General features: G+C 48.2%; 1 protein-coding gene across 2 annotated transcripts in view; it reads right to left on the bottom strand.

The window, feature by feature from the left end:
- The window catches only part of LOC139373126 (UDP-glucose:glycoprotein glucosyltransferase 1-like), a 31896-nt gene extending 6356 nt beyond the window's left edge, over window positions 1-25540 (bottom strand). Inside the window, exons 1-22 of one of the 2 annotated variants that reach the window (XM_071113254.1) lie at window positions 25479-25533; window positions 24039-24177; window positions 23854-23933; window positions 23635-23765; window positions 23436-23548; window positions 23141-23315; window positions 22878-23053; window positions 22644-22744; window positions 22425-22524; window positions 22260-22320; window positions 22078-22169; window positions 4435-4585; window positions 3426-3545; window positions 3191-3276; window positions 1843-1978; window positions 1589-1720; window positions 1339-1503; window positions 1114-1234; window positions 923-1021; window positions 758-781; window positions 370-464; window positions 75-281 (exon numbers count right to left, since the gene is read on the bottom strand). In XM_071113254.1, coding sequence (XP_070969355.1) covers window positions 75-281; window positions 370-464; window positions 758-781; window positions 923-1021; window positions 1114-1234; window positions 1339-1503; window positions 1589-1720; window positions 1843-1978; window positions 3191-3276; window positions 3426-3545; window positions 4435-4585; window positions 22078-22169; window positions 22260-22320; window positions 22425-22524; window positions 22644-22744; window positions 22878-23053; window positions 23141-23315; window positions 23436-23548; window positions 23635-23765; window positions 23854-23933; window positions 24039-24177; window positions 25479-25512 — 2538 coding nt within the window. In that variant the 5' untranslated portion in view covers window positions 25513-25533. Of the gene's footprint in view, window positions 1-74; window positions 282-369; window positions 465-757; window positions 782-922; window positions 1022-1113; window positions 1235-1338; window positions 1504-1588; window positions 1721-1842; window positions 1979-3190; window positions 3277-3425; window positions 3546-4434; window positions 4586-22077; window positions 22170-22259; window positions 22321-22424; window positions 22525-22643; window positions 22745-22877; window positions 23054-23140; window positions 23316-23435; window positions 23549-23634; window positions 23766-23853; window positions 23934-24038; window positions 24178-25478 lie in introns of both variants that reach the window. The other variant, XM_071113256.1, reaches the window with a different exon arrangement.
- Window positions 25541-25757: the final 217 nt, after the last annotated feature.

Genomic DNA, 25757 nt, shown 5'->3' with positions numbered 1-25757 from the left:
TATAGTAAAGGGTGAGACAGAACGGTGTATAACGGGTGTGTATGTGTGTATGCGACTGTGTGTAAACTCTTTACCCCGACAGTGAACTGTGTGACGTCGGCCCCAGTCTCCAGTGCCTTAGCGGTCTCTTCTTTAGCCAGCTTGGTGATGTAGTTTTTAGCGTTGTTAGCTGTCTGGGTCTGCATGGCGGCCCATATCGCCCTGGCAACATGACTGTTCTCCTTGGATGGGCTGTCGCTAGGGTTGTTGATCAGGCCCAATCGCACGTTGTTACTGGTTTTCTGTTGAAGGCAGATTTAGGAGAATCGTTCAGATGGTAGTTTTTTGGTCGTGTTATAGTGACATCGTATCAGTGTGACATCATCATACCATGTGTCTGATGGCATCGTATAGTAGCTGGCGTCCGGAAGGTTGGTCAAAATCTCCCACAACCCAGAACGTGACTGGACGGATGTAGCCATCATCTAGAGGAGGGAGAGGGAGTTGAAGAGGAGGAGATGGGGAGAGTAAAGGGTCACAGACCTCCTTAATCCTGTAATGTACGCGGTTTGATGTTGCAGTGCCATCTCAATACTTAGTATTTGAGAAAGACTCAAAAAAGACACAAACACATCCAAGCATGTCATCTCACAGAGATGCAAGATGGTGTGATAATATTGACGAGGAGTGAGATATGGTGGATTCACAGAACTATGGATCGTAATACTGTCTGTTGAGAGAGAAAGAGAGAAAGTGCAGGAAAATAAATAAGGGTTACCATGGTGGTCCTTGGGGGCCATCCCTGACGAACAAAAACACAGAGGAGAAAGAACAGAATAGATAGACAAGAGATTTAGGGCTGAAAAGTAGGAGCACATAGTGTTTAGCTCAATAAGATGAAGCTCTGTATGTGTAGCTGTGTGTGTGTGTATATATATCTTACCCTTCTTGGTCATGTAGTTCATGCTGTTAGCCACAGCAGTGCTCTTCTCTTTGCTGTCCAGGAACAGAAAGCGAGCGTACTCATCTATGAAATGGTTATCTGTCAGGAAAGAGAGAGGTGGTTAAGATGGTTCCGTGTGTGTGTGTGTGTGTGTGTGTGTGTGTGTGTGTGTGTGTGTGTGTAAAACTCACTAGTATTAGATAGGTCCAGGTACGTCCTGGCAGTCGACAGGATTCGAGGGTTGATACGAGGGACAACGTTGGGTTGGGTCATGATGAAATCCACCACATCTTGATCAGTGGCCAGCTCACCCTAGGAAGACACAACAAGAGAAGGTCAGTGTGTGTGTGTGTGTGTGTGTGTGTGTGTGTGTGTGTGTGTGTGTGTGTGTGTGTGTGTGTGTGTGTAAAATTCACCATGTAGACAGCCCGTTGGTAGAAGCTGGTTGTCTCCAGTATTTTGTGCATGGTGACAGTTTCTAGCTCCTCTGGGTCTAGCTGTTCTCGCTGATACGGCATTCCGTTGTACATCACCACTGGCAACGGACCTACACCCGTCTGCAAGTAGTAACCACGCCCTTCCTGGCGGAGGTAGATAGGGAAACGATACATGAAAAACATACCGTTCTGTCAAGAAACATAACGGCACATAAAAGCAGAACCATACCTTCCGGTTGTCGTCGTAAGTGGAGTCTGGTCCAAGAATGCTGCCGACCTCCACATAGGGAAACTTCTTCTCCAACACCTTGACGACATCACCTACACTTAGCTTACCACCGCTAGGCACACGGTTAAACATCTAGAGAGGGAGAGAGGAGATTCAAATATAGCATTTCCATCTGATTGGTCAGGCTGATGTTCCAGATCACTGGGATTGGTCAAAAGACTCATCAATGATTCTCATTGGTCAGACCGACTCACCGAGATTATGGTGTCGAAGGCGGCGGGAGCGTCCAGCTCTTCTGTGATGTAGTTAAAGGCCCGGAGCAGAGCCACACCTGCATCCTCCATACCATCGATCTCATCAACATCAGACACCACAAACACCAGCCCAATCCTACAACACACACACAGCAGGGTTATTAGGGATGGGAATTGCCAGGGACCTCACGATACTTAGGTGCCGATACGCTATGTATTGCGATTCGATACTGTGATTTTATTGCGATTCGATGTTCCAGACATATTGCTCACCATGTCTGCTGCAGGGAGACGAGAGACAAGAGCCATGAGAAAACCAAATAAAAGTCATGGAAATAAAAGTGCTGAAAACAAATTGGATCTCAATTTAGAAAGATTGAGAAGGAGCTATGAAGGAAAAATACGGGAGTTAAAATATTGCGATAGTCAAAAGGATGCAATACGTCATCAAAAATATTACCCCGATATGTAACTGTATCGATCGCCCCCCCCGCCCCGCCCCTCACTAAGGGTTATACACAGTCACTCACATTCACATAGACTATTGTCGTGGAAATTTCCTCTATTTACCAAATCATGAGAGCAAACCACACACACGTCAGAGTTAGTTATCACAAAGTCCATTTTTAATTATATGAGCTCTATCACAACCCTGTGACTCTCAGATCAATTCAGTGTCTATCAATGAATTCTCTGAGAGTCCCTTCCACATTTCAACTGAGATCCTTTATAGCAAAGACACACAGGATAAGACAGCATCGGCATAATTCATCGTTCAGCTTTGTCTCCCTTCTCAAACTCAGAACCATAAACCAATCCTCCATATCAACAGGCAAATATCAAATCCATCCTATCTTGACAAGATCACAGAGACACACTGACTGGCACACAGACATTGTGGAGCCAAGAGATACACGCTTGACCTCTCCCCTCTCTCCGGCCCAAGCAACTTAGTCTTGACATAGAACAGATACTGCAACCCCGCCACAGTATTATACAAAAATACCATTCTGATGAGAAGTAACTTACAAACATATGATGAATATAAAACATCTTACCTATGTTACCAACCAATTCTGATTATTCCCCAACACTATACGGCAGAATTAGAACCAACGTGGCCTTGGAGGGCCGCAGGTAGCCTAGTGGTTAGAGTGTTGGGCCAGTAACCAAAAGCTTTCTAGATCGAATCCCTGAGCTGACAAGGTAAAAATCTGTCATTCTGCCCCTGAACAAGGCAGTTAACCCACTGTTCCTAGGCCGTCATTGTAAACAAGAATTTGTTCTTAAAACTGACTTGCCTAGTTAAATAAAAACAACTATTTTTGCTAGAAACACACACCCCTACCTGAGTGGGATGTTATTGCTGTAGAACATCTCAGCAACATTCAACAGCTCAGCAGAACTCTCATGGGTCGGGTCCAGAATCACCACCTAAAACACAAGACATCATTGGTTTTTGCTGTCAGTTCCAAAAATGTACGCGATACACTTCGTGTAGCTGCACGACACTGCAGACTCATCACACGAGTTCATGCCAATACGTTTGGTGTCGCGGTCTAACACACGTATCATCTACTCACGAGGTTGTGAAAGTTTTTCCGGATCTGTCGTATGACTCCGGGGAAGGTTGGTCTGAGGAGCTCCTGGACATTGTAGGGCCATGAGCCGTACCTGCTGTCTGTCTCCAGGTTATTAATCCACTGAGAAGAGAGAGATTAGATTATCATCAAAATGATCCATGCAAAACAAGAGTTGGGTTATATACGTTTAAAGACTTGACTGTATACTGAACAAAAATATAAAAAACGCAACATGCCACAATTTCAACAATTTTACTGAGTTACAGTTCACAGAAGGAAACCAGTCAATTGAAATAAATTCATTAGGCCCTAACCCACTGGGGAGCCTGGCCCAGCCAATCAGAATGAGTTTTTCCCCACAAAATGGCTTTTTTTACAGACAAAAAATACTTGTCAGTGTCACCAGCTGTCTGAGTGGCTGGTCTCAAACGATCCCGCAGGTGAAGAAGCCGGATGTGGAGATCATGGGCTGGCGTGGTTATACGTGGTTTGCGGTTGTGAGGCAGGTTGGACGTACTGCCAAATTCTCTAAAATGACATTGGGGGCGGCATATGGTAGAGAAACTAACATTCAATTTTCTGGCAACAGTTCTGGTGGAATGTCCTGCAGTCAACATAACAATTGCATGCTCCCTCAAAACTTGAGAGACATCTGTGGCATTGTGTTGTGTGACAAAACTGCACATTGTGGCCTAGTGTCTCCAGCACAAGGTGCACCTGTGTAATGATCATGCTGTTTAATCCGCTTCTTGACATGTCACACCTGTCAAGGTGGATTGATTATCTGGCAAAGGAAAAATGCTCACTAACAGGGATGTAAAGAGATTTGTGCACAACATTTGAGAGAAATACACTTATTGTGGGTATGGAACATTTCTGGGATCTTTTATTTCAGCTCATGAAACACGACACCAACACTTTACATGTGGCGTTTATATTTTTGTTCAGTATATATACGGATGACATAGTTGGATGGTCAGGGTTAAATAAAGGGGTAGGTGTGTCTTACGTTGACAGCAGGATTGCGGATGTCCACAGCGTAGTCCGAGTCAGAAGGCTGTACGTTGAGTTTGAGGATGTCGTGGATGAAGGGAGTCTCGATAAGGAGAGAACGCAGACCTTCCATCACCCTGGCCTCACTACGGAGAACCTCAAACACACTGGAAACACACACACAGTCAGTATCTGACCTGGTACTGTTTGTGTAATTGAATTTTTCAATTTCCTGAAGACGTCCTCTGTGTGTGTGTGTACCTGAAGATGTGTGTGTGTGTGTGTCTGAAGGTGTGTGTGTGTGTGTGTGTGTCTGAAGGTGTGTGTGTGTGTCTGAAGGTGTGTGTGTGTGTGTGTGTGTGTGTGTGTCTGTGTGTGTGTGTGTCTGAAGGTGTGTGTGTGTGTGTGTGTGTGTGTGTGTGTGTGTGTGTCTGAAGGTGTGTGTGTGTGTCTGAAGGTGTGTGTGTGTGTGTGTGTGTCTGTGTGTGTGTGTGTCTGAAGGTGTGTGTGTGTGTGTGTGTGTGTGTGTGTGTGTGTGTGTGTGTGTGTGTGTGTGTGTGTCTGAAGGTGTGTGTGTGTGTGTGTGTGTGTCTGAAGGTGTGTGTGTGTGTGTGTCTGAAGATGTGTGTGTGTGTCTGAAGGTGTGTGTGTGTGTCTGAAGGTGTGTGTGTGTGTCTGAAGGTGTGTGTGTGTGTGTGTGTGTGTGTACCTGAAGATGTGTGTGTGTGTGTGTGTGTGTCTGAAGGTGTGTGTGTGTGTGTGTGTCTGAAGGTGTGTGTGTGTGTATGTGTGTCTGAAGGTGTGTGTGTGTGTGTGTGTGTGTCTGAAGGTGTGTGTGTGTGTGTGTGTGTCTGAAGGTGTGTGTGTGTGTGTGTGTGTGTGTCTGTGTGTGTGTCTGAAGGTGTGTGTGTGTGTGTGTGTGTGTCTGAAGGTGTGTGTGTGTGTGTGTGTGTGTCTGAAGGTGTGTGTGTGTGTGTGTGTGTGTGTCTGAAGGTGTGTGTGTGTGTGTGTGTGTCTGAAGGTGTGTGTGTGTGTGTATGAAGGTGTGTGTGTGTGTCTGAAGGTGTGTGTGTGTGTGTGTGTCTGAAGGTGTGTGTGTGTGTGTGTGTGTCTGAAGGTGTGTGTGTGTGTGTGTGTGTGTGTGTGTCTGAAGGTGTGTGTGTGTGTGTGTGTGTGTGTCTGAAGGTGTGTGTGTGTGTGTGTGTGTGTGTCTGAAGGTGTGTGTGTCTGAAGGTGTGTGTGTGTCTGAAGTGTGTGTGTGTGTGTGTGTCTGAAGGTGTGTGTGTGTGTGTCTGAAGGTGTGTGTGTCTGAAGGTGTGTGTGTGTGTGTGTATGTGTGTGTCTGAAGGTGTGTGTGTGTGTGTGTGTCTGAAGGTGTGTGTGTGTGTGTGTGTGTGTCTGAAGGTGTGTCTGAAGGTGTGTGTGTGTGTGTGTGTCTGAAGGTGTGTGTGTGTGTGTGTGTGTGTCTGAAGGTGTGTGTGTGTGTGTGTCTGAAGGTGTGTGTGTCTGAAGGTGTGTGTGTGTGTGTGTGTGTGTGTCTGAAGGTGTGTGTGTGTGTGTGTGTGTCTCTGAAGGTGTGTGTGTCTGAAGGTGTGTGTGTGTCTGAAGGTGTGTGTGTGTGTGTGTGTCTGAAGGTGTGTGTGTGTGTGTGTGCGCCTGAAGGTGTGTGTGTGTGTGTGTGCGCCTGAAGGTGTGTGTGTGTGTGTGTGTGTGTCTGAAGGTGTGTGTGTGTGTGTGTCTGAAGGTGTGTGTGTGTGTGTGTGTGTCTGAAGGTGTGTGTGTGTGTGTGTCTGAAGGTGTGTGTGTGTGTGTGTCTGAAGGTGTGTGTGTGTGTCTGAAGGTGTGTGTGTGTGTCTGAAGGTGTGTGTGTGTGTGTGTGTGTGTCTGAAGGTGTGTGTGTGTGTGTGTGTGTCTGAAGGTGTGTGTGTGTGTGTGTCTGAAGGTGTGTGTGTGTGTGTGTCTGAAGGTGTGTGTGTGTGTCTGAAGGTGTGTGTGTGTGTGTGTGTGTGTGTGTGTGTGTGTCTGAAGGTGTGTGTGTGTGTGTGTGTGTCTGAAGGTGTGTGTGTGTGTGTGTGTCTGAAGGTGTGGGTGTGTGTCTGAAGGTGTGGGTGTGTGTCTGAAGGTGTGTGTGTGTGTGTGTGTGTGTGTACCTGAAGATGTGTGTGTGTGTGTGTGTGTCTGAAGGTGTGTGTGTGTGTGTGTGTGTGTCTGAAGGTGTGTGTGTGTGTGTCTGAAGGTGTGTGTGTGTGTGTGTCTGAAGGTGTGTGTGTGTGTATGTGTGTCTGAAGGTGTGTGTGTGTGTATGTGTGTCTGAAGGTGTGTGTGTGTGTGTGTGTGTGTCTGAAGGTGTGTGTGTGTGTGTGTCTGAAGGTGTGTGTGTGTGTGTGTGTGTGTGTCTGTGTGTGTGTCTGAAGGTGTGCGTGTGTGTGTGTCTGAAGGTGTGTGTGTGTGTGTGTGTGTGTGTGTGTGTCTGAAGGTGTGTGTGTGTGTGTGTGTGTGTCTGAAGGTGTGTGTGTGTGTCTGAAGGTGTGTGTGTGTGTGTGTGTGTCTGAAGGTGTGTGTGTGTGTGTATGAAGGTGTGTGTGTGTGTGTCTGAAGGTGTGTGTGTGTGTGTGTGTCTGAAGGTGTGTGTGTGTGTGTGTGTGTCTGAAGGTGTGTGTGTGTGTGTGTGTCTGAAGGTGTGTGTGTGTGTGTGTGTGTGTGTCTGAAGGTGTGTGTGTGTGTGTGTGTGTGTGTCTGAAGGTGTGTGTGTCTGAAGGTGTGTGTGTGTCTGAAGGTGTGTGTGTGTGTGTGTCTGAAGGTGTGTGTGTGTGTGTCTGAAGGTGTGTGTGTCTGAAGGTGTGTGTGTGTGTGTGTATGTGTGTGTCTGAAGGTGTGTGTGTGTGTGTGTGTCTGAAGGTGTGTGTGTGTGTGTCTGAAGGTGTGTCTGAAGGTGTGTGTGTGTGTGTGTGTGTCTGAAGGTGTGTGTGTGTGTGTGTGTGTGTGTGTCTGAAGGTGTGTGTGTGTGTGTGTGTCTGAAGGTGTGTGTGTCTGAAGGTGTGTGTGTGTGTGTGTGTGTGTGTGTCTGAAGGTGTGTGTGTGTGTGTGTGTGTCTGAAGGTGTGTGTGTCTGAAGGTGTGTGTGTGTCTGAAGGTGTGTGTGTGTGTCTGAAGGTGTGTGTGTGTGTGTGTGAGACTGAAGGTGTGTGTGTGTGTGTGTGCGACTGAAGGTGTGTGTGTGTGTGTGTGTGTCTGAAGGTGTGTGTGTGTGTGTGTGTGTCTGAAGGTGTGTGTGTGTGTGTGTGTGTCTGAAGGTGTGTGTGTGTGTGTGTGTCTGAAGGTGTGTGTGTGTGTGTGTGTGTCTGAAGGTGTGTGTGTGTGTGTGTGTGTCTGAAGGTGTGTGTGTGTGTGTGTGTGTCTGAAGGTGTGTGTGTGTGTCTGAAGGTGTGTGTGTGTGTGTGTGTGTCTGAAGGTGTGTGTGTGTGTCTGAAGGTGTGTGTGTGTGTGTGTGTCTGAAGGTGTGTGTGTGTGTGTGTGTCTGAAGGTGTGTGTGTGTGTGTGTGTGTGTGTGTGTCTGAAGGTGTGTGTGTGTGTGTGTGTCTGAAGGTGTGTGTGTGTGTGTCTGAAGGTGTGTGTGTGTGTGTGTGTGTGTGTGTGTGTGTGTGTCTGAAGGTGGGTGTGTGTGTGTGTGAGTCTGAAGGTGTGTGTGTGTGTGAGTGTGTGTCTGAAGGTGTGTGTGTGTGTGTGAGTGTGTGTCTGAAGGTGTGTGTGTGTGTGAGTGTGTGTCTGAAGGTGTGTGTGTGTGTGTCTGAAGGTGTGTGTGTGTGTGTGAAGGTGGGTGCGTGTCTGTGTGTTTGAAGGTGTGTGTGTGTGTGTGTGTCTGAAGGTGTGTGTGTGTGTGTCTGTGTCTGAAGGTGTGTGTGTGTGTGTGTCTGAAGGTGTGTGTGTGTGTGTGTGTGTGTCTGAAGGTGTGTGTGTGTGTGTCTGAAGGTGTGTGTGTGTGTGTGTGTGTGTGTGTCTGAAGGTGTGTGTGTGTGTGTGTGTGTGTCTGAAGGTGTGTGTGTGTGTGTGTGTGTGTGTGTCTGAAGGTGGGTGTGTGTGTGTGCGAGTCTGAAGGTGTGTGTGTGTGTGAGTGTGTGTCTGAAGGTGTGTGTGTCTGAAGGTGTGTGTGTGTGTGAGTGTGTGTCTGAAGGTGTGTGTGTGTGTCTGAAGGTGTGTGTGTGTGTCTGAAGGTGTGTGTGTGTCTGAAGGTGTGTGTGTGTGTGTGTGTGTCTGAAGGGGGGTGTGTGTGTGTGTGAGTCTGAAGGTGTGTGTGTGTGTGAGTGTGTGTCTGAAGGTGTGTGTGTGTGTGAGTGTGTGTCTGAAGGTGTGTCTGAAGGTGTGTGTGTGTGTGTGAAGGTGGGTGTGTGTCTGTGTGTTTGAAGGTGTGTGTGTGTGTGTGTGTCTGAAGGTGTGTGTGTGTGTGTGTCTGAAGGTGTGTGTGTGTCTGAAGGTGTGTGTGTGTGTGTGTGTGTGTGTGTGTGTCTGAAGGTGTGTGTGTGTGTGTGTGTGTGTCTGAAGGTGTGTGTGTGTGTGTGTGTGTGTGTCTGAAGGTGTGTGTGTGTGTGTCTGAAGTGTGTGTGTGTGTGTGTGTGTGTGTGTGTGTGTGTGTGTGTCTGAAGGTGTGTGTGTGTGTGTGTCTGAAGGTGTGTGTGTGTGTGTGTGTCTGAAAGTGTGTGTGTCTGAAGGTGTGTGTGTGTGTGTCTGAAGGTGTGTGTGTGTGTCTGAAGGTGTGTGTGTGTGTGTGTGTGTCTGAAGGTGTGTGTGTGTGTGTGTGTGTGTGTGTGTCTGTGTGTGTGTGTCTGAAGGTGTGTGTGTGTGTGTGTGTGTCTGAAGGTGTGTGTGTGTGTCTGTCTGAAGGTGTGTGTGTGTGTGTCTGAAGGTGTGTGTGTGTGTGTGTGTGTCTGAAGGTGTGTGTGTGTGTGTGTCTGAAGGTGTGTGTGTGTGTGTGTCTGAAGGTGTGTGTGTGTGTGTGTGTGTGTCTGAAGGTGTGTGTGTGTGTGTCTGAAGGTGTGTGTGTGTGTGTGTGTGTCTGAAGGTGTGTGTGTGTGTCTGAAGGTGGGTGTGTGTGTGTGTGAGTCTGAAGGTGTGTGTGTGTGTGAGTGTGTGTCTGAAGGTGTGTGTGTGTGTGAGTGTGTGTCTGAAGGTGAGTGTGTGTCTGAAGGTGTGTGTGTGTGTGTGTGTCTGAAGGTGTGTGTGTGTGTGTGTGAAGGTGGGTGCGTGTCTGTGTGTTTGAAGGTGTGTGTGTGTGTGTGTGTGTGTGTCTGAAGGTGTGTGTGTGTGTCTGAAGGTGTGTGTGTGTGTCTGAAGGTGTGTGTGTGTCTGAAGGTGTGTGTGTGTGTGTGTGTCTGAAGGTGTGTGTGTGTGTGTGTGTCTGAAGGTGGGTGTGTGTGTGTGTGTGTCTGAAGGTGTGTGTGTGTGTGTGTGTGTGTGTCTGAAGGTGTGTGTGTGTGTGTGAAGGTGGGTGTGTGTCTGTGTGTTTGAAGGTGTGTGTGTGTGTGTGTGTCTGAAGGTGTGTGTGTGTGTCTGAAGGTGTGTGTGTGTGTCTGAAGGTGTGTGTGTGTCTGAAGGTGTGTGTGTGTGTGTGTGTGTGTGTGTGTCTGAAGGTGTGTGTGTGTGTGTGTGTCTGAAGGTGTGTGTGTGTGTGTGTGTCTGAAGGTGTGTGTGTGTGTGTGTGTGTCTGAAGGTGTGTGTGTGTGTGTGTGTCTGAAGGTGTGTGTGTGTGTGTGTCTGAAGGTGTGTGTGTGTGTGTGTGTGTGTCTGAAGGTGTGTGTGTGTGTGTGTCTGAAGGTGTGTGTGTGTGTGTGTGAAGGTGTGTGTGTGTGTGTCTGAAGGTGTGTGTGTGTGTGTGTGTCTGAAGGTGTGTGTGTCTGAAGGTGTGTGTGTGTGTGTCTGAAGGTGTGTGTGTGTGTCTGAAGGTGTGTGTGTGTGTGTGTGTGTGTGTCTGAAGGTGTGTGTGTGTGTGTCTGAAGGTGTGTGTGTGTGTGTGTGTGTCTGTGTGTGTGTGTGTCTGAAGGTGTGTGTGTGTGTGTGTGTGTGTTTCTGAAGGTGTGTGTGTGTCTGTCTGAAGGTGTGTGTGTGTGTGTGTGTCTGAAGGTGTGTGTGTGTGTGTGTGTCTGAAGGTGTGTGTGTGTGTGTGTGTGTGTGTGTGAAGGTGGGTGTGTGTCTGTGTGTTTGAAGGTGTGTGTGTGTGTGTGTGTGTCTGAAGGTGTGTGTGTGTGTCTGAAGAGGTGTGTGTGTGTCTGAAGGTGTGTGTGTGTGTGTGTCTGAAGGTGTGTGTGTGTGTTTGTGTGTCTGAAGGTGTGTGTGTGTCTGAAGGTGTGTGTGTGTGTGTCTGAAGGTGTGTGTGTCTGAAGGTGTGTGTGTGTGTGTCTGAAGGTGTGTGTGTGTGTGTGTCTGAAGGTGTGTGTGTGTGTGTGTGTCTGAAGGTGTGTGTGTGTGTGTGTGTGTGTCTGAAGGTGTGTGTGTGTGTGTCTGAAGTGTGTGTGTGTGTGTGTGTGTGTGTGTCTGAAGGTGTGTGTGTGTGTGTGTGTGTGTGTGTGTCTGAAGGTGTGTGTGTGTGTGTGTGTGTGTCTGAAGGTGTGTGTGTGTGTGTGTGTGTGTGTCTGAAGGTGTGTGTGTCTGAAGGTGTGTGTGTGTCTGAAGGTATGTGTGTGTGTGTCTGAAGGTGTGTGTGTGTGTGTGTCTGAAGGTGTGTGTGTGTGTGTGTGTCTGAAGTGTGTGTGTGTGTGTGTGTGTGTGTGTGTGTGTGTGTGTGTCTGAAGGTGTGTGTGTGTGTCTGAAGGTGTGTGTGTGTGTGTGTGTGTGTGTCTGAAGGTGTGTGTGTGTGTGTGTGTGTGTGTGTGTGTGTCTGAAGGTGTGTGTGTGTGTGTCTGAAGTGTGTGTGTGTGTGTGTGTGTGTGTGTGTGTGTGTGTGTGTGTGTGTCTGAAGGTGTGTGTGTCTGAAGGTGTGTGTGTCTGAAGGTGTGTGTGTGTGTCTGAAGGTGTGTGTGTGTGTGTGTGAAGGTGGGTGCGTGTCTGTGTGTTTGAAGGTGTGTGTGTGTGTGTGTGTGTGTGTCTGAAGGTGTGTGTGTGTGTCTGAAGGTGTGTGTGTGTGTCTGAAGGTGTGTGTGTGTCTGAAGGTGTGTGTGTGTGTGTGTGTCTGAAGGTGGGTGTGTGTGTGTGTGAGTCTGAAGGTGTGTGTGTGTGTGTGTGTGTCTGAAGGTGTGTGTGTGTGTGAGTGTGTGTCTGAGTGTGTGTCTGACGGTGTGTGTGTGTGTGTGTGTGTCTGAAGGTGTGTGTGTGTGTGTGAAGGTGGGTGTGTGTCTGTGTGTTTGAAGGTGTGTGTGTGTGTGTGTGTCTCAAGGTGTGTGTGTGTGTCTGAAGGTGTGTGTGTGTGTCTGAAGGTGTGTGTGTGTCTGTAGGTGTGTGTGTGTGTGTGTGTGTGTGTGTGTCTGAAGGTGTGTGTGTGTGTGTGTGTCTGAAGGTGTGTGTGTGTGTGTCTGAAGGTGTGTGTGTGTGTGTCTGAAGGTGTGTGTGTGTGTGTGTGTCTGAAGGTGTGTGTGTCTGAAGGTGTGTGTGTGTGTGTCTGAAGGTGTGTGTGTGTGTCTGAAGGTGTGTGTGTGTGTGTGTGTGTGTGTGTCTGAAGGTGTGTGTGTGTGTGTCTGAAGGTGTGTGTGTGTGTGTGTGTGTGTGTGTCTGTGTGTGTGTGTGTCTGAAGGTGTGTGTGTGTGTCTGAAGGTGTGTGTGTGTGTGTGTGTGTGTGTGTGTGTGTGTTGTCTGAAGGTGTGTGTGTGTGTGTCTGAAGGTGTGTGTGTGTGTGTGTGTGTGTCTGAAGGTGTGTGTGTGTGTGTGTGTGTGTGTGAAGGTGGGTGTGTGTCTGTGTGTTTGAAGGTGTGTGTGTGTGTGTGTGTGTCTGAAGGTGTGTGTGTGTGTCTGAAGAGGTGTGTGTGTGTCTGAAGGTGTGTGTGTGTGTGTGTCTGAAGGTGTGTGTGTGTGTTTGTGTGTCTGAAGGTGTGTGTGTGTCTGAAGGTGTGTGTGTGTGTGTCTGAAGGTGTGTGTGTCTGAAGGTGTGTGTGTGTGTGTCTGAAGGTGTGTGTGTGTGTGTCTGAAGGTGTGTGTGTGTGTGTGTCTGAAGGTGTGTGTGTGTGTGTGTGTCTGAAGGTGTGTGTGTGTGTGTGTGTCTGAAGGTGTGTGTGTGTGTGTGTGTCTGAAGGTGTGTGTGTGTGTGTGTGTCTGAAGGTGTGTGTGTGTGTGTGTGTGTGTGTGTGTGTGTCTGAAGGTGTGTGTGTGTGTGTGTGTGTGTGTCTGAAGGTGTGTGTGTGTGTGTGTGTGTGTGTGTGTCTGAAGGTGTGTGTGTGTGTGTCTGAAGGTGTGTGTGTGTGTGTGTGTGTGTGTGTGTGTCTGAAGGTGTGTGTGTCTGAAGGTGTGTGTGTCTGAAGGTGTGTGTGTCTGAAGGTGTGTGTGTGTGTCTGAAGGTGTGTGTGTGTGTGTGTGAAGGTGGGTGCGTGTCTGTGTGTTTGAAGGTGTGTGTGTGTGTGTGTGTGTGTGTGTGTCTGAAGGTGTGTGTGTGTGTGTCTGAAGGTGTGTGTGTGTGTCTGAAGGTGTGTGTGTGTGTCTGAAGGTGTGTGTGTCTGAAGGTGTGTGTGTGTGTGTGTGTCTGAAGGTGGGTGTGTGTGTGTGTGAGTCTGAAGGTGTGTGTGTGTGTGAGTGTGTGTCTGAAGGTGTGTGTGTGTGTGAGTGTGTGTCTGAGTGTGTGTCTGAAGGTGTGTGTGTGTGTGTGTGTGTGTGTGTCTGAAGGTGTGTGTGTGTGTGTGAAGGTGGGTGTGTGTCTGTGTGTTTGAAGGTGTGTGTGTGTGTGTGTGTCTGAAGGTGTGTGTGTGTGTCTGAAGGTGTGTGTGTGTGTCTGAAGGTGTGTGTGTGTCTGAAGGTGTGTGTGTGTGTGTGTGTGTGTGTGTCTGAAGGTGTGTGTGTGTGTGTGTGTCTGAAGGTGTGTGTGTGTGTGTGTGTCTGAAGGTGTGTGTGTGTGTGTGTCTGAAGGTGTGTGTGTGTGTGTCTGAAGGTGTGTGTGTGTGTGTCTGAAGGTGTGTGTGTGTGTGTGTGTCTGAATGTGTGTGTGTCTGAAGGTGTGTGTGTGTGTGTCTGATGGTGTGTGTGTGTGTCTGAAGGTGTGTGTGTGTGTGTGTGTGTGTCTGAAGGTGTGTGTGTGTGTGTCTGAAGGTGTGTGTGTGTGTGTGTGTGTGTGTCTGTGTGTGTGTGTGTGTCTGAAGGTGTGTGTGTGTGTCTGAAGGTGTGTGTGTGTGTGTGTGTGTGTTTCTGAAGGTGTGTGTGTGTCTGTCTGAAGGTGTGTGTGTGTGTGTCTGAAGGTGTGTGTGTGTGTGTGTGTCTGAAGGTGTGTGTGTGTGTGTGTGTGTGTGTGTGAAGGTGGGTGTGTGTCTGTGTGTTTGAAGGTGTGTGTGTGTGTGTGTGTGTCTGAAGGTGTGTGTGTGTGTCTGAAGAGGTGTGTGTGTGTCTGAAGGTGTGTGTGTGTGTGTGTCTGAAGGTGTGTGTGTGTGTTTGTGTGTCTGAAGGTGTGTGTGTGTCTGAAGGTGTGTGTGTGTGTGTCTGAAGGTGTGTGTGTCTGAAGGTGTGTGTGTGTGTGTGTGTGTGTGTGTGTGTGTGTGTGTGTGTGTGTGTGTGTGTGTGTGTCTGAAGGTGTGTGTGTGTGTGTGTGTCTGAAGGTGTGTGTGTGTGTGTGTGTGTGTCTGAAGGTGTGTGTGTGTGTGTGTGTGTCTGAAGGTGTGTGTGTGTGTGTGTGTGTGTGTGTGTGTGTGTGTGTGTGTGTGTGTGTGTGTGTGTGTGTGTGTGTGTGTGTGTGTGTGTCTGAAGGTGTGTGTGTGTGTGTGTGTGTGTGTCTGAAGGTGTGTGTGTCTGAAGGTGTGTGTGTGTCTGAAGGTGTGTGTGTGTGTGTCTGAAGGTGTGTGTGTGTGTGTGTGTCTGAAGGTGTGTGTGTGTGTGTGTGTGTGTGTGTGTGTGTGTGTGTGTGTGTGTGTCTGAAGGTGTGTGTGTGTGTCTGAAGGTGTGTGTGTGTGTGTGTGTGTGTGTCTGAAGGTGTGTGTGTGTCTGAAGGTGTGTGTGTGTGTGTGTGTGTGTGTGTCTGAAGGTGTGTGTGTGTGTGTGTGTCTGAAGGTGTGTGTGTGTGTGTGTGTCTGAAGGTGTGTGTGTGTGTGTGTCTGAAGGTGTGTGTGTGTGTGTCTGAAGGTGTGTGTGTGTGTGTCTGAAGGTGTGTGTGTGTGTGTGTGTCTGAAGGTGTGTGTGTCTGAAGGTGTGTGTGTGTGTGTCTGAAGGTGTGTGTGTGTGTCTGAAGGTGTGTGTGTGTGTGTGTGTGTGTGTCTGAAGGTGTGTGTGTGTGTGTCTGAAGGTGTGTGTGTGTGTGTGTGTGTGTGTCTGTGTGTGTGTGTGTGTCTGAAGGTGTGTGTGTGTGTCTGAAGGTGTGTGTGTGTGTGTGTGTTTCTGAAGGTGTGTGTGTGTCTGTCTGAAGGTGTGTGTGTGTGTGTCTGAAGGTGTGTGTGTGTGTGTGTGTCTGAAGGTGTGTGTGTGTGTGTGTGTGTGTGTGTGAAGGTGGGTGTGTGTCTGTGTGTTTGAAGGTGTGTGTGTGTGTGTGTGTGTCTGAAGGTGTGTGTGTGTGTCTGAAGAGGTGTGTGTGTGTCTGAAGGTGTGTGTGTGTGTGTGTCTGAAGGTGTGTGTGTGTGTTTGTGTGTCTGAAGGTGTGTGTGTGTCTGAAGGTGTGTGTGTGTGTGTCTGAAGGTGTGTGTGTCTGAAGGTGTGTGTGTGTGTGTGTCTGAAGGTGTGTGTGTGTGTGTCTGAAGGTGTGTGTGTGTGTGTGTCTGAAGGTGTGTGTGTGTGTGTGTGTGTCTGAAGGTGTGTGTGTGTGTGTGTGTGTGTGTCTGAAGGTGTGTGTGTGTGTGTGTGTGTCTGAAGGTGTGTGTGTGTGTGTGTGTGTGTGTCTGAAGGTGTGTGTGTGTGTGTGTGTGTGTGTGTGTGTGTGTGAAGGTGTGTGTGTGTGTGTGTGTGTGTGTGTGTCTGAAGGTGTGTGTGTGTGTGTGTGTGTGTGTCTGAAGGTGTGTGTGTCTGAAGGTGTGTGTGTGTCTGAAGGTGTGTGTGTGTGTGTCTGAAGGTGTGTGTGTGTGTGTCTGAAGGTGTGTGTGTGTGTGTGTGTCTGACGGTGTGTGTGTGTGTGTGTGTGTCTGAAGGTGTGTGTGTGTGTCTGAAGGTGTGTGTGTGTGTGTGTGTGTGTCTGAAGGTGTGTGTGTGTGTGTGTGTGTGTGTGTGTGTGTGTGTCTGAAGGTGTGTGTGTGTGTGTCTGAAGGTGTGTGTGTGTGTGTCTGAAGGTGTGTGTGTGTGTGTGTGTGTGTGTGTGTGTGTGTGTGTGTGTGTGTGTGTGTGTGTGTGTGTGTCTGAAGGTGTGTGTGTCTGAAGGTGTGTGTGTCTGAAGGTGTGTGTGTCTGAAGGTGTGTGTGTGTCTGAAGGTGTGTGTGTGTTTGAAGGTGTGTGTGTGTGTGTGTGTCTGAAGGTGTGTGTGTGTGTGTGTGTGTGTGTGTGTGTGTGTGTCTGAAGGTGTGTGTGTGTGTGTGTGTGTCTGAAGGTGTGTGTGTGTGTCTGAAGGTGTGTGTGTGTGTGTGTGTGTGTGTCTGAAGGTGTGTGTGTGTGTGTGTGTGTGTCTGAAGGTGTGTGTGTGTGTGTGTGTGTGTGTCTGAAGGTGTGTGTGTGTGTGTCTGAAGGTGTGTGTGTGTGTGTGTGTGTGTGTGTGTCTGTGTGTGTGTGTGTCTGAAGGTGTGTGTGTGTGTCTGAAGGTGTGTGTGTGTGTGTGTGTGTGTTTCTGAAGGTGTGTGTGTGTCTGTCTGAAGGTGTGTGTGTGTGTGTCTGAAGGTGTGTGTGTGTGTGTGTGTGTGTCTGAAGGTGTGTGTGTGTGTGTGTGTGTGTGTGAAGGTGGGTGTGTGTCTGTGTGTTTGAAGGTGTGTGTGTGTGTGTGTGTGTCTGAAGGTGTGTGTGTGTGTCTGAAGAGGTGTGTGTGTGTCTGAAGGTGTGTGTGTGTGTGTGTCTGAAGGTGTGTGTGTGTGTGTTTGTGTGTCTGAAGGTGTGTGTGTGTCTGAAGGTGTGTGTGTGTGTGTCTGAAGGTGTGTGTGTCTGAAGGTGTGTGTGTGTGTGTCTGAAGGTGTGTGTGTGTGTGTCTGAAGGTGTGTGTGTGTGTGTGTCTGAAGGTGTGTGTGTGTGTGTGTGTCTGAAGGTGTGTGTGTGTGTGTGTGTCTGAAGGTGTGTGTGTGTGTGTGTGTCTGAAGGTGTGTGTGTGTGTGTGTGTCTGAAGGTGTGTGTGTGTGTGTGTGTGTGTGTGTGTGTGTGTGTGTGTCTGAAGGTGTGTGTGTGTGTCTGAAGGTGTGTGTGTCTGAAGGTGTGTGTGTGTGTGTGTGTCTGAAGGTGGGTGTGTGTGTGTGTGAGTCTGACGGTGTGTGTGTGTGTGTGTGTGTGTCTGAAGGTGTGTGTGTGTGTGAGTGTGTGTCTGAGTGTGTGTCTGTAGGTGTGTGTGTGTGTGTGTGTGTGTGTGTCTGAAGGTGTGTGTGTGTGTGTGAAGGTGGGTGTGTGTCTGTGTGTTTGAAGGTGTGTGTGTGTGTGTGTGTCTGAAGGTGTGTGTGTGTGTCTGAAGGTGTGTGTGTGTGTCTGAAGGTGTGTGTGTGTCTGAAGGTGTGTGTGTGTGTGTGTGTGTGTGTGTCTGAAGGTGTGTGTGTGTGTGTGTGTCTGAAGGTGTGTGTGTGTGTGTGTGTCTGAAGGTGTGTGTGTGTGTGTGTCTGAAGGTGTGTGTGTGTGTGTCTGAAGGTGTGTGTGTGTGTGTCTGAAGGTGTGTGTGTGTGTGTGTGTCTGAAGGTGTGTGTGTCTGAAGGTGTGTGTGTGTGTGTCTGAAGGTGTGTGTGTGTGTCTGAAGGTGTGTGTGTGTGTGTGTGTGTGTGTCTGAAGGTGTGTGTGTGTGTGTCTGAAGGTGTGTGTGTGTGTGTGTGTGTGTGTCTGTGTGTGTGTGTGTGTCTGAAGGTGTGTGTGTGTGTGTCTGAAGGTGTGTGTGTGTGTGTGTGTGTGTTTCTGAAGGTGTGTGTGTGTCTGTCTGAAGGTGTGTGTGTGTGTGTCTGAAGGTGTGTGTGTGTGTGTGTGTCTGAAGGTGTGTGTGTGTGTGTGTGTGTGTGTGTGTGAAGGTGGGTGTGTGTCTGTGTGTTTGAAGGTGTGTGTGTGTGTGTGTGTGTCTGAAGGTGTGTGTGTGTGTCTGAAGAGGTGTGTGTGTGTCTGAAGGTGTGTGTGTGTCTGAAGGTGTGTGTGTGTGTGTGTCTGAAGGTGTGTGTGTGTGTTTGTGTGTCTGAAGGTGTGTGTGTGTCTGAAGGTGTGTGTGTGTGTGTCTGAAGGTGTGTGTGTCTGAAGGTGTGTGTGTGTGTCTGAAGGTGTGTGTGTGTGTGTCTGAAGGTGTGTGTGTGTGTGTGTCTGAAGGTGTGTGTGTGTGTGTGTGTCTGAAGGTGTGTGTGTGTGTGTGTGTGTGTCTGAAGGTGTGTGTGTGTGTGTGTGTCTGAAGGTGTGTGTGTGTGTGTGTGTGTGTGTCTGAAGGTGTGTGTGTGTGTGTGTGTGTGTGTGTGTGTCTGAAGGTGTGTGTGTGTGTGTGTGTGTGTGTGTGTCTGAAGGTGTGTGTGTGTGTGTGTGTGTGTGTCTGAAGGTGTGTGTGTCTGAAGGTGTGTGTGTGTCTGAAGGTGTGTGTGTGTGTGTCTGAAGGTGTGTGTGTGTGTGTCTGAAGGTGTGTGTGTGTGTGTGTGTCTGAAGGTGTGTGTGTGTGTGTGTGTGTGTGTGTGTGTGTGTGTGTGTGTGTGTGTCTGAAGGTGTGTGTGTGTGTCTGAAGGTGTGTGTGTGTGTGTGTGTGTGTGTCTGAAGGTGTGTGTGTGTGTGTGTGTGTGTGTGTGTGTGTGTCTGAAGGTGTGTGTGTGTGTGTCTGAAGGTGTGTGTGTGTGTGTCTGAAGGTGTGTGTGTGTGTGTGTGTGTGTGTGTGTGTGTGTGTGTGTGTGTGTGTGTGTCTGAAGGTGTGTGTGTCTGAAGGTGTGTGTGTCTGAAGGTGTGTGTGTCTGAAGGTGTGTGTGTGTGTCTGAAGGTGTGTGTGTGTCTGAAGGTGTGTGTGTGTTTGAAGGTGTGTGTGTGTGTGTGTGTCTGAAGGTGTGTGTGTGTGTGTGTGTGTGTGTGTGTGTGTGTGTGTGTGTGTGTCTGAAGGTGTGTGTGTGTGTGTGTGTGTCTGAAGGTGTGTGTGTGTGTCTGAAGGTGTGTGTGTGTGTGTGTGTGTGTGTCTGAAGGTGTGTGTGTGTGTGTGTGTGTGTCTGAAGGTGGGTGTGTGTGTGTGTGTGTGTCTGAAGGTGTGTGTGTGTGTGTGTGTGTGTGTGTCTGAAGGTGGGTGTGTCTGAAGTTGTGTGTGTCTGTGTGTTTGAAGGTGTGTGTGTGTGTGTGTGTCTGAAGGTGTGTGTTTGTCTGAAGGTGTGTGTGTTTGTCTGAAGGTGTGTGTGTGTGTGTGTGTGTGTCTGAAGGTGTGTGTGTCTGTGTCTGAAGGTGTGTGTGTCTGAAGGTGTGTGTGTCTGAAGGTGTGTGTGTTTTTGTGTGTGTGTGTGTGTGTGTCTGAAGGTGTGTGTGTGTGTGTGTGTGTATGTGTGTGTGTGTGTGTGTGTGTGTGTGTATGTGTATGTGTGTGTGTGTGTGTGTGTGTGTCTGAAGGTGTGTGTGTGTCTGAAGGTGTGTGTGTGTCTGAAGGTGTGTGTGTGTCTGAAGGTGTGTGTGTGTCTGAAGGTGTGCGTGTGTCTGAAGGTGTGCGTGTGTCTGAAGGTGTGCGTGTGTCTGAAGGTGTGTGTGTGCGTGTGTCTGAAGGTGTGTGTGTGCGTGTGTGTGTGTGTCTGTGTGTGTGTGTGTCTGAAGGTGTGTGTGTGTGTCTGAAGGTGTGTGTGTGTGTGTGTGTGTGTTTCTGAAGGTGTGTGTGTGTCTGTCTGAAGGTGTGTGTGTGTGTGTCTGAAGGTGTGTGTGTGTGTGTGTGTCTGAAGGTGTGTGTGTGTGTGTGTGTGTGTGTGTGTGAAGGTGGGTGTGTGTCTGTGTGTTTGAAGGTGTGTGTGTGTGTGTGTGTGTCTGAAGGTGTGTGTGTGTGTCTGAAGAGGTGTGTGTGTGTCTGAAGGTGTGTGTGTGTGTGTGTCTGAAGGTGTGTGTGTGTGTTTGTGTGTCTGAAGGTGTGTGTGTGTCTGAAGGTGTGTGTGTGTGTGTCTGAAGGTGTGTGTGTCTGAAGGTGTGTGTGTGTGTGTCTGAAGGTGTGTGTGTGTGTGTCTGAAGGTGTGTGTGTGTGTGTGTCTGAAGGTGTGTGTGTGTGTGTGTGTCTGAAGGTGTGTGTGTGTGTGTGTGTGTGTCTGAAGGTGTGTGTGTGTGTGTGTGTCTGAAGGTGTGTGTGTGTGTGTGTGTGTGTGTCTGAAGGTGTGTGTGTGTGTGTGTGTGTGTGTGTGTGTGTGTGTGTGTGTGTGTGTGTGTGTGTGTGTCTGAAGGTGTGTGTGTGTGTGTGTGTGTGTGTGTCTGAAGGTGTGTGTGTCTGAAGGTGTGTGTGTGTCTGAAGGTGTGTGTGTGTGTGTCTGAAGGTGTGTGTGTGTGTGTCTGAAGGTGTGTGTGTGTGTGTGTGTCTGAAGGTGTGTGTGTGTGTGTGTGTGTGTGTGTGTGTGTGTGTGTGTGTGTGTGTGTGTGTGTGTGTGTGTGTGTGTCTGAAGGTGTGTGTGTGTGTCTGAAGGTGTGTGTGTGTGTGTGTGTGTGTGTCTGAAGGTGTGTGTGTGTGTGTGTGTGTGTGTGTGTGTGTGTCTGAAGGTGTGTGTGTGTGTGTCTGAAGGTGTGTGTGTGTGTGTCTGAAGGTGTGTGTGTGTGTGTGTGTGTGTGTGTGTGTGTGTGTGTGTGTGTGTCTGAAGGTGTGTGTGTCTGAAGGTGTGTGTGTCTGAAGGTGTGTGTGTGTGTCTGAAGGTGTGTGTGTGTCTGAAGGTGTGTGTGTGTTTGAAGGTGTGTGTGTGTGTGTGTGTCTGAAGGTGTGTGTGTGTGTGTGTGTGTGTGTGTGTGTGTGTGTGTGTCTGAAGGTGTGTGTGTGTGTGTGTGTGTCTGAAGGTGTGTGTGTGTGTCTGAAGGTGTGTGTGTGTGTGTGTGTGTGTGTCTGAAGGTGTGTGTGTGTGTGTGTGTGTGTCTGATGGTGGGTGTGTGTGTGTGTGTGTGTCTGAAGGTGTGTGTGTGTGTGTGTGTGTGTCTGAAGGTGGGTGTGTCTGAAGTTGTGTGTGTCTGTGTGTTTGAAGGTGTGTGTGTGTGTGTGTGTCTGAAGGTGTGTGTTTGTCTGAAGGTGTGTGTGTTTGTCTGAAGGTGTGTGTGTGTGTGTGTGTGTGTCTGAAGGTGTGTGTGTCTGTGTCTGAAGGTGTGTGTGTCTGAAGGTGTGTGTGTCTGAAGGTGTGTGTGTTTTTGTGTGTGTGTGTGTGTGTGTCTGAAGGTGTGTGTGTGTGTGTGTGTGTGTATGTGTGTGTGTGTGTGTGTGTGTGTGTGTATGTGTATGTGTGTGTGTGTGTGTGTGTGTGTCTGAAGGTGTGTGTGTGTCTGAAGGTGTGTGTGTGTCTGAAGGTGTGTGTGTGTCTGAAGGTGTGCGTGTGTCTGAAGGTGTGCGTGTGTCTGAAGGTGTGTGTGTGCGTGTGTCTGAAGGTGTGTGTGTGCGTGTGTCTGAAGGTGTGTGTGTGCGTGTGTCCGAAGGTGTGTGTGTGCGTGTGTCTGAAGGTGTGTGTGTGCGTGTGTCTGAAGATGTCTGTCTGTCTGTCTGTCTGTCTGAAGATGTCTGTCTGTCTGTCTGAAGATGTCTGTCTGTCTGTCTGTCTGAAGGTGTGTGTGTGCGTGTCTGAAGGTGTGTGTGTGCGTGTCTGAAGGTGTGTGTCTGAAGGTGTGTGTCTGTCTTAAGGTGTGTGTCTGTGTCTGAAGGTGTGTGTCTGTCTGAAGGTGTGTGTCTGTCTGAAGGTGTGTGTCTGTGTCTGAAGGTGTGTGTCTAAAGGTGTGTGTCTGAAGGTGTGTGTCTGTGTCTGAAGGTGTGTGTCTGTCTGAAGGTGTGTGTCTGTCTGAAGGTGTGTGTCTGTCTGAAGGTGAGTGTCTGTCTGAAGATGTCTGTCTGTCTGTCTGAAGATGTCTGTCTGTCTGTCTATCTGAAGATGTCTGTCTGTCTGAAGATGTCTGAATGTCTGTCTGTCTGTCTGAAGATGTCTGTCTGTCTGTCTGTCTGAAGATGTCTGTCTGTCTGTCTGTCTGTCTGAAGATGTCTGTCTGTCTGTCTGAAGATGTCTGTCTGTCTGTCTGTCTGAAGATGTCTGTCTGTCTGAAGATGTCTGTCTGTCTGTCTGTCTGAAGATGTCTGTCTGTCTGAAGATGTCTGTCTGTCTGTCTGAAGATGTCTGTCTGTCTGAAGATGTCTGTCTGTCTGTCTGAAGATGTCTGTCTGTCTGAAGATGTCTGTCTGTCTGAAGATGTATGTCTGTCTGTCTGTCTGAAGATGTCTGTCTGTCTGTCTGTCTGAAGATGTCTGTCTGTCTGTGTGTGTGTGTCTCTGTCTGTCTGTCTGTCTGTGTGTGAAGATGTGTGTGTACCTGAAGATGTCCTGTGTGTCCAGGTCTATGTGTAGTCCGTTGATGAATAGAGCAGAGTCTCCAGGCTGCAATCCCAGAGTTCCCTTAAAGAACTGGAGAGAAGAAGAGCGGTACAGTCATTACATGTTAATGGCTAGTAGAGTGAGACAGGGAAGGAGAGCTATGGATGACTGAGCTCTTACCTTCTGGTTCTCTTCCATCTCTTTACGTATCTCAGAGCTGACCACTGTTTGAGTGATCGACCTGAGAAGGGGAGAGAAACCACCAGAATCACACACTACACAGAGATATCAAAAAACATGTGTGTGTGTGTGTGTGTGTGTGTGTGTGTGTGTGTGTGTGTTTACCTAGCCTTGGTAGGGAAGTTCTGACTGAGGTCTCTCATGACGTTCAGGGCATCTGAAGATGGAGCAGCCAGGATCCGAGCTGCAGTCTGGAAACTCAGATCTGACACATGAAGAGAAAAAAAATATATATATAGTGGGGGGAAAAGGAGATGATTACTGTAGTTACAGTTGTCTTGATGCAGGAGAAGAGAGGCAAAGAAAAAATAAAGTCCCGCCCACCTTGCATCTGCCAGACTTTAAGGGGAGCCATCTCATTGGTGCTCTCCACCAGGTGTTTCCTTAGCTCCTTCAGCTGCTCCTTCAACTCAGGGTACAGAGTCCTGGAGAGAGGAGCGGTACGGAGAGGAAAATGAGAGGGAAGAAGAGAGGGAAAGATGACACGTTTCTCCACCCATAACGCTCCAAAGCAGAGTGGGTTTGTGGAATAGCATTTCATTTTGGTAGGTTGGTTACTTCAGTTTTCCAAAGAGGAATCCCTGGACCTCATCCACTGGGTCATTCTCCCCCATCAGTGTAGCATTCACTTCCGCTCCCTGGACCTGTGTATCGTCCTTAGCCTTGTATTCCTGGTTCTTGATGGCCAGCTCCACTCCATAACCAGACAAATACACTCTACGACTGCTGGGAGACTGGCAACGAGAGAAAGAGGAAAAGATTAACACGAAATTATGTCTTAATTATGTTTCCCATCATGTGTATTCCTGTGTTTTTCTTACAGCCAGGTAGTGACGAAGCACATAGGTGGCCAGTCCCTTGTTGGCTTTGGACAGCATCAGCTGATGGAACATTGTGAAATCCGAACTTCCAATCTCGGCATACAGGATAACAACCGGAGTGTCGGGATTTGATCCTGGGAACCTGTGATCGCTTTTGAATAGGTAGGGCTTGGGCCTGGGACAAAGAGGGATGAGATAAGGTCTATTTAATGAATTATTATCACTTCAACAGGTCTTTATCAATCAAAGTGGATATTCACAGTTTGTGTGTGGGTGTCTCCCAGTGTGTTTGTACCGTTCTGCTGCGGTCTCCATCAGTGCAGACAGTTTCTCCGTGTCACATGACTTCTCTCCGTGGACATTGAAGAAGGCTGAGCAGCCGGATGGAGGGGGCTCGTTGGTCGCTATCTACAGGAGAGAGAGGCGAGAAACAGTGATTACACACACATAGCGAGGGAGAGGGTAGTCATCTAGTAGTATTGTAGTAATATTACTTGTTGGAAGGAGTGTACAGTAGCGGAGTAGGCCCTGAGAGAGAGGGCAAACTTGAGCATGTTGAGTTGGACTGTACTGAGCAGAGCACTGGCTCTCTTCACGATCAGGTCGTAGTACGCCTGGTCTGTATCTGTAATAGAACAACACTTTAATAGATCTTCCAGAGACCAAGTGCTACATAAATCAACATTATCAGTGAAATAAAACATTAAGGCTACCATCATGTTCCCCTTTGATGTTCTGATTTGCTTCGACGAAATCCCAGAACATCTCCTGACTCTCTTCTGCCAGGAACTCACTGAGAAAGAGAGGGAGTGGGGGGTGGGGGGAATGAAGAGAAAGAGGGGATGAAGAGAAAGAAAGGATGTGTTTTGTCTTGTGTTTGTGTTGAGCATAATGTTACCTGGCCTCCAGCAGCAGAGGGGTAGAGGCCCACTTGGTGGTGAGACTGGTGGTGACAGCCTTGGAGTCAGCTTCTCCAGGTACCACTGGTAGCAGGGACAGGAACAGGAACAGGGCACATTGCTGCCACATCCTGGGGCCTGGAGAGGAGGGACAGTTTAGTTTGGAGAGAGGAGGAAAGGAGAGAAGGATGAGGGAGAGTTTAGTTTGGAGAGAGGAGGAAAGGAGAGAAGGACGAGGGAGAGTAGTAGGAGGAAAGAGAACAGGGTCAATGGAGATCTGTATTGTATCAGTGCTGAGACTGAAAGACTGGTAGCCATGCAAGTAATGCTGTTGCCTTCCCTGTTTTATGTGTTTGAGATAGTATAGCAGTATATTTTCTATTGTAAACTGGGTGGTTCAAACCCTGAATGCTGATTGGCTGACAGTCATGGTATATTTAAGCAATACGCACGAGGAGGTGTGGTTTATGGCCATATATCACAAACCCAAGGTACCTTATTGCTATTATAAACGGGTTACCAACGTAATTAGAGCTGTAAAGATAAATGTTTTGTCATACCCGTGGTATAAGGTCTGATATACCATGTCTGTCAGCCAATTAGCATTCATGACTCGAACCACCCAGTTTATAATTTGTTTTTGAATGCTGATTGGCTGACAGTCGTGGTATATTTAAGCAATACGCACGAGGGGTGTGGTATATGGCAAATATACCACAACTAAGGGCTGTTCTTATGCACGACACAGTCCTTAGCCATGGTATATTGGCCATATATCACAAACCCCGAGGTGCCTTATTGCTATTATAAACTGGTTACCAACGTAATTAAAGCAGTAAAGATAAATGTTGTCATAGCCATGGTATAGGTCTGATATGCCATGGCTGTCAGCATTCAGGGTTCGAACCACGCAGTTTATAATGGCCATATAACACACAGCCCCGGGCATTATATCTTAATTCTAATCGGCCCAAAATTAGCTGTGCAATTAGTACACCTGCCGTGATTGTAAACACTGCGCCACTAACTCTAACCAATTAGAGCGCTCAGCGTGGCTGTTAGAGGGAGAAATATCCAATGAGCAACTTGACAGGACTTCCGGATTGTTTCAATAAAATCCGATATGGTCAGCTAGCTGGCAACTTAAAACCGAAGGGTTAGCAATACTTTAGCTATTTAAATTACGTGTCAGAAGTTGACACCCTGCGTGTTGGTTTTGCTCTGTGTGATGTTTAAGTTAACTTGCTATCTCTTCGTTAGAATAACTGCAGACTTCATTGGTTAGCTTGCTAGCACATAGGATAACCTAGCTAGTTAGTTCGCGTCAGAATACGTGCAAATTTACAAACAATTTGTGGTGCAACCTCTGACAAATAGCAGCTAGCGGTGACACCTTATAGAATGTTTTGCTAACATTAAATGAATGTAAACGTACATACCGAAACCGGCTTGGTAACTTCCCGCATCTGCCATGATCAGAGGGGAGTGGGTGGGGTCCTGGCAAGTTCATTGTAGGTAGACTGCTGTGTTTGCCTGTTCAAAATCTAAGTAAAAAGTATTGTCTGTATGTTTACGTTTGATTTGATATTTGATTACCCCTTGTTGTATGTAATGGAATTATGTTTTATCACTTAAATTAAGCAGTGTAAAAAATATTTGCTACATTACCCGCCGCTTCAAGTTGGCAATTTTGGCGCCATGTTGGCTCAAAGGGGCCA

Source organism: Oncorhynchus clarkii, chromosome 18 (genome assembly GCF_045791955.1).
Source record: "Oncorhynchus clarkii lewisi isolate Uvic-CL-2024 chromosome 18, UVic_Ocla_1.0, whole genome shotgun sequence".
NCBI classification, from domain to species: domain Eukaryota; kingdom Metazoa; phylum Chordata; class Actinopteri; order Salmoniformes; family Salmonidae; genus Oncorhynchus; species Oncorhynchus clarkii.
The sequence above is the reverse complement of the archived record's forward strand: the minus strand, read 5'-3'. Positions and strand labels throughout refer to the sequence as shown.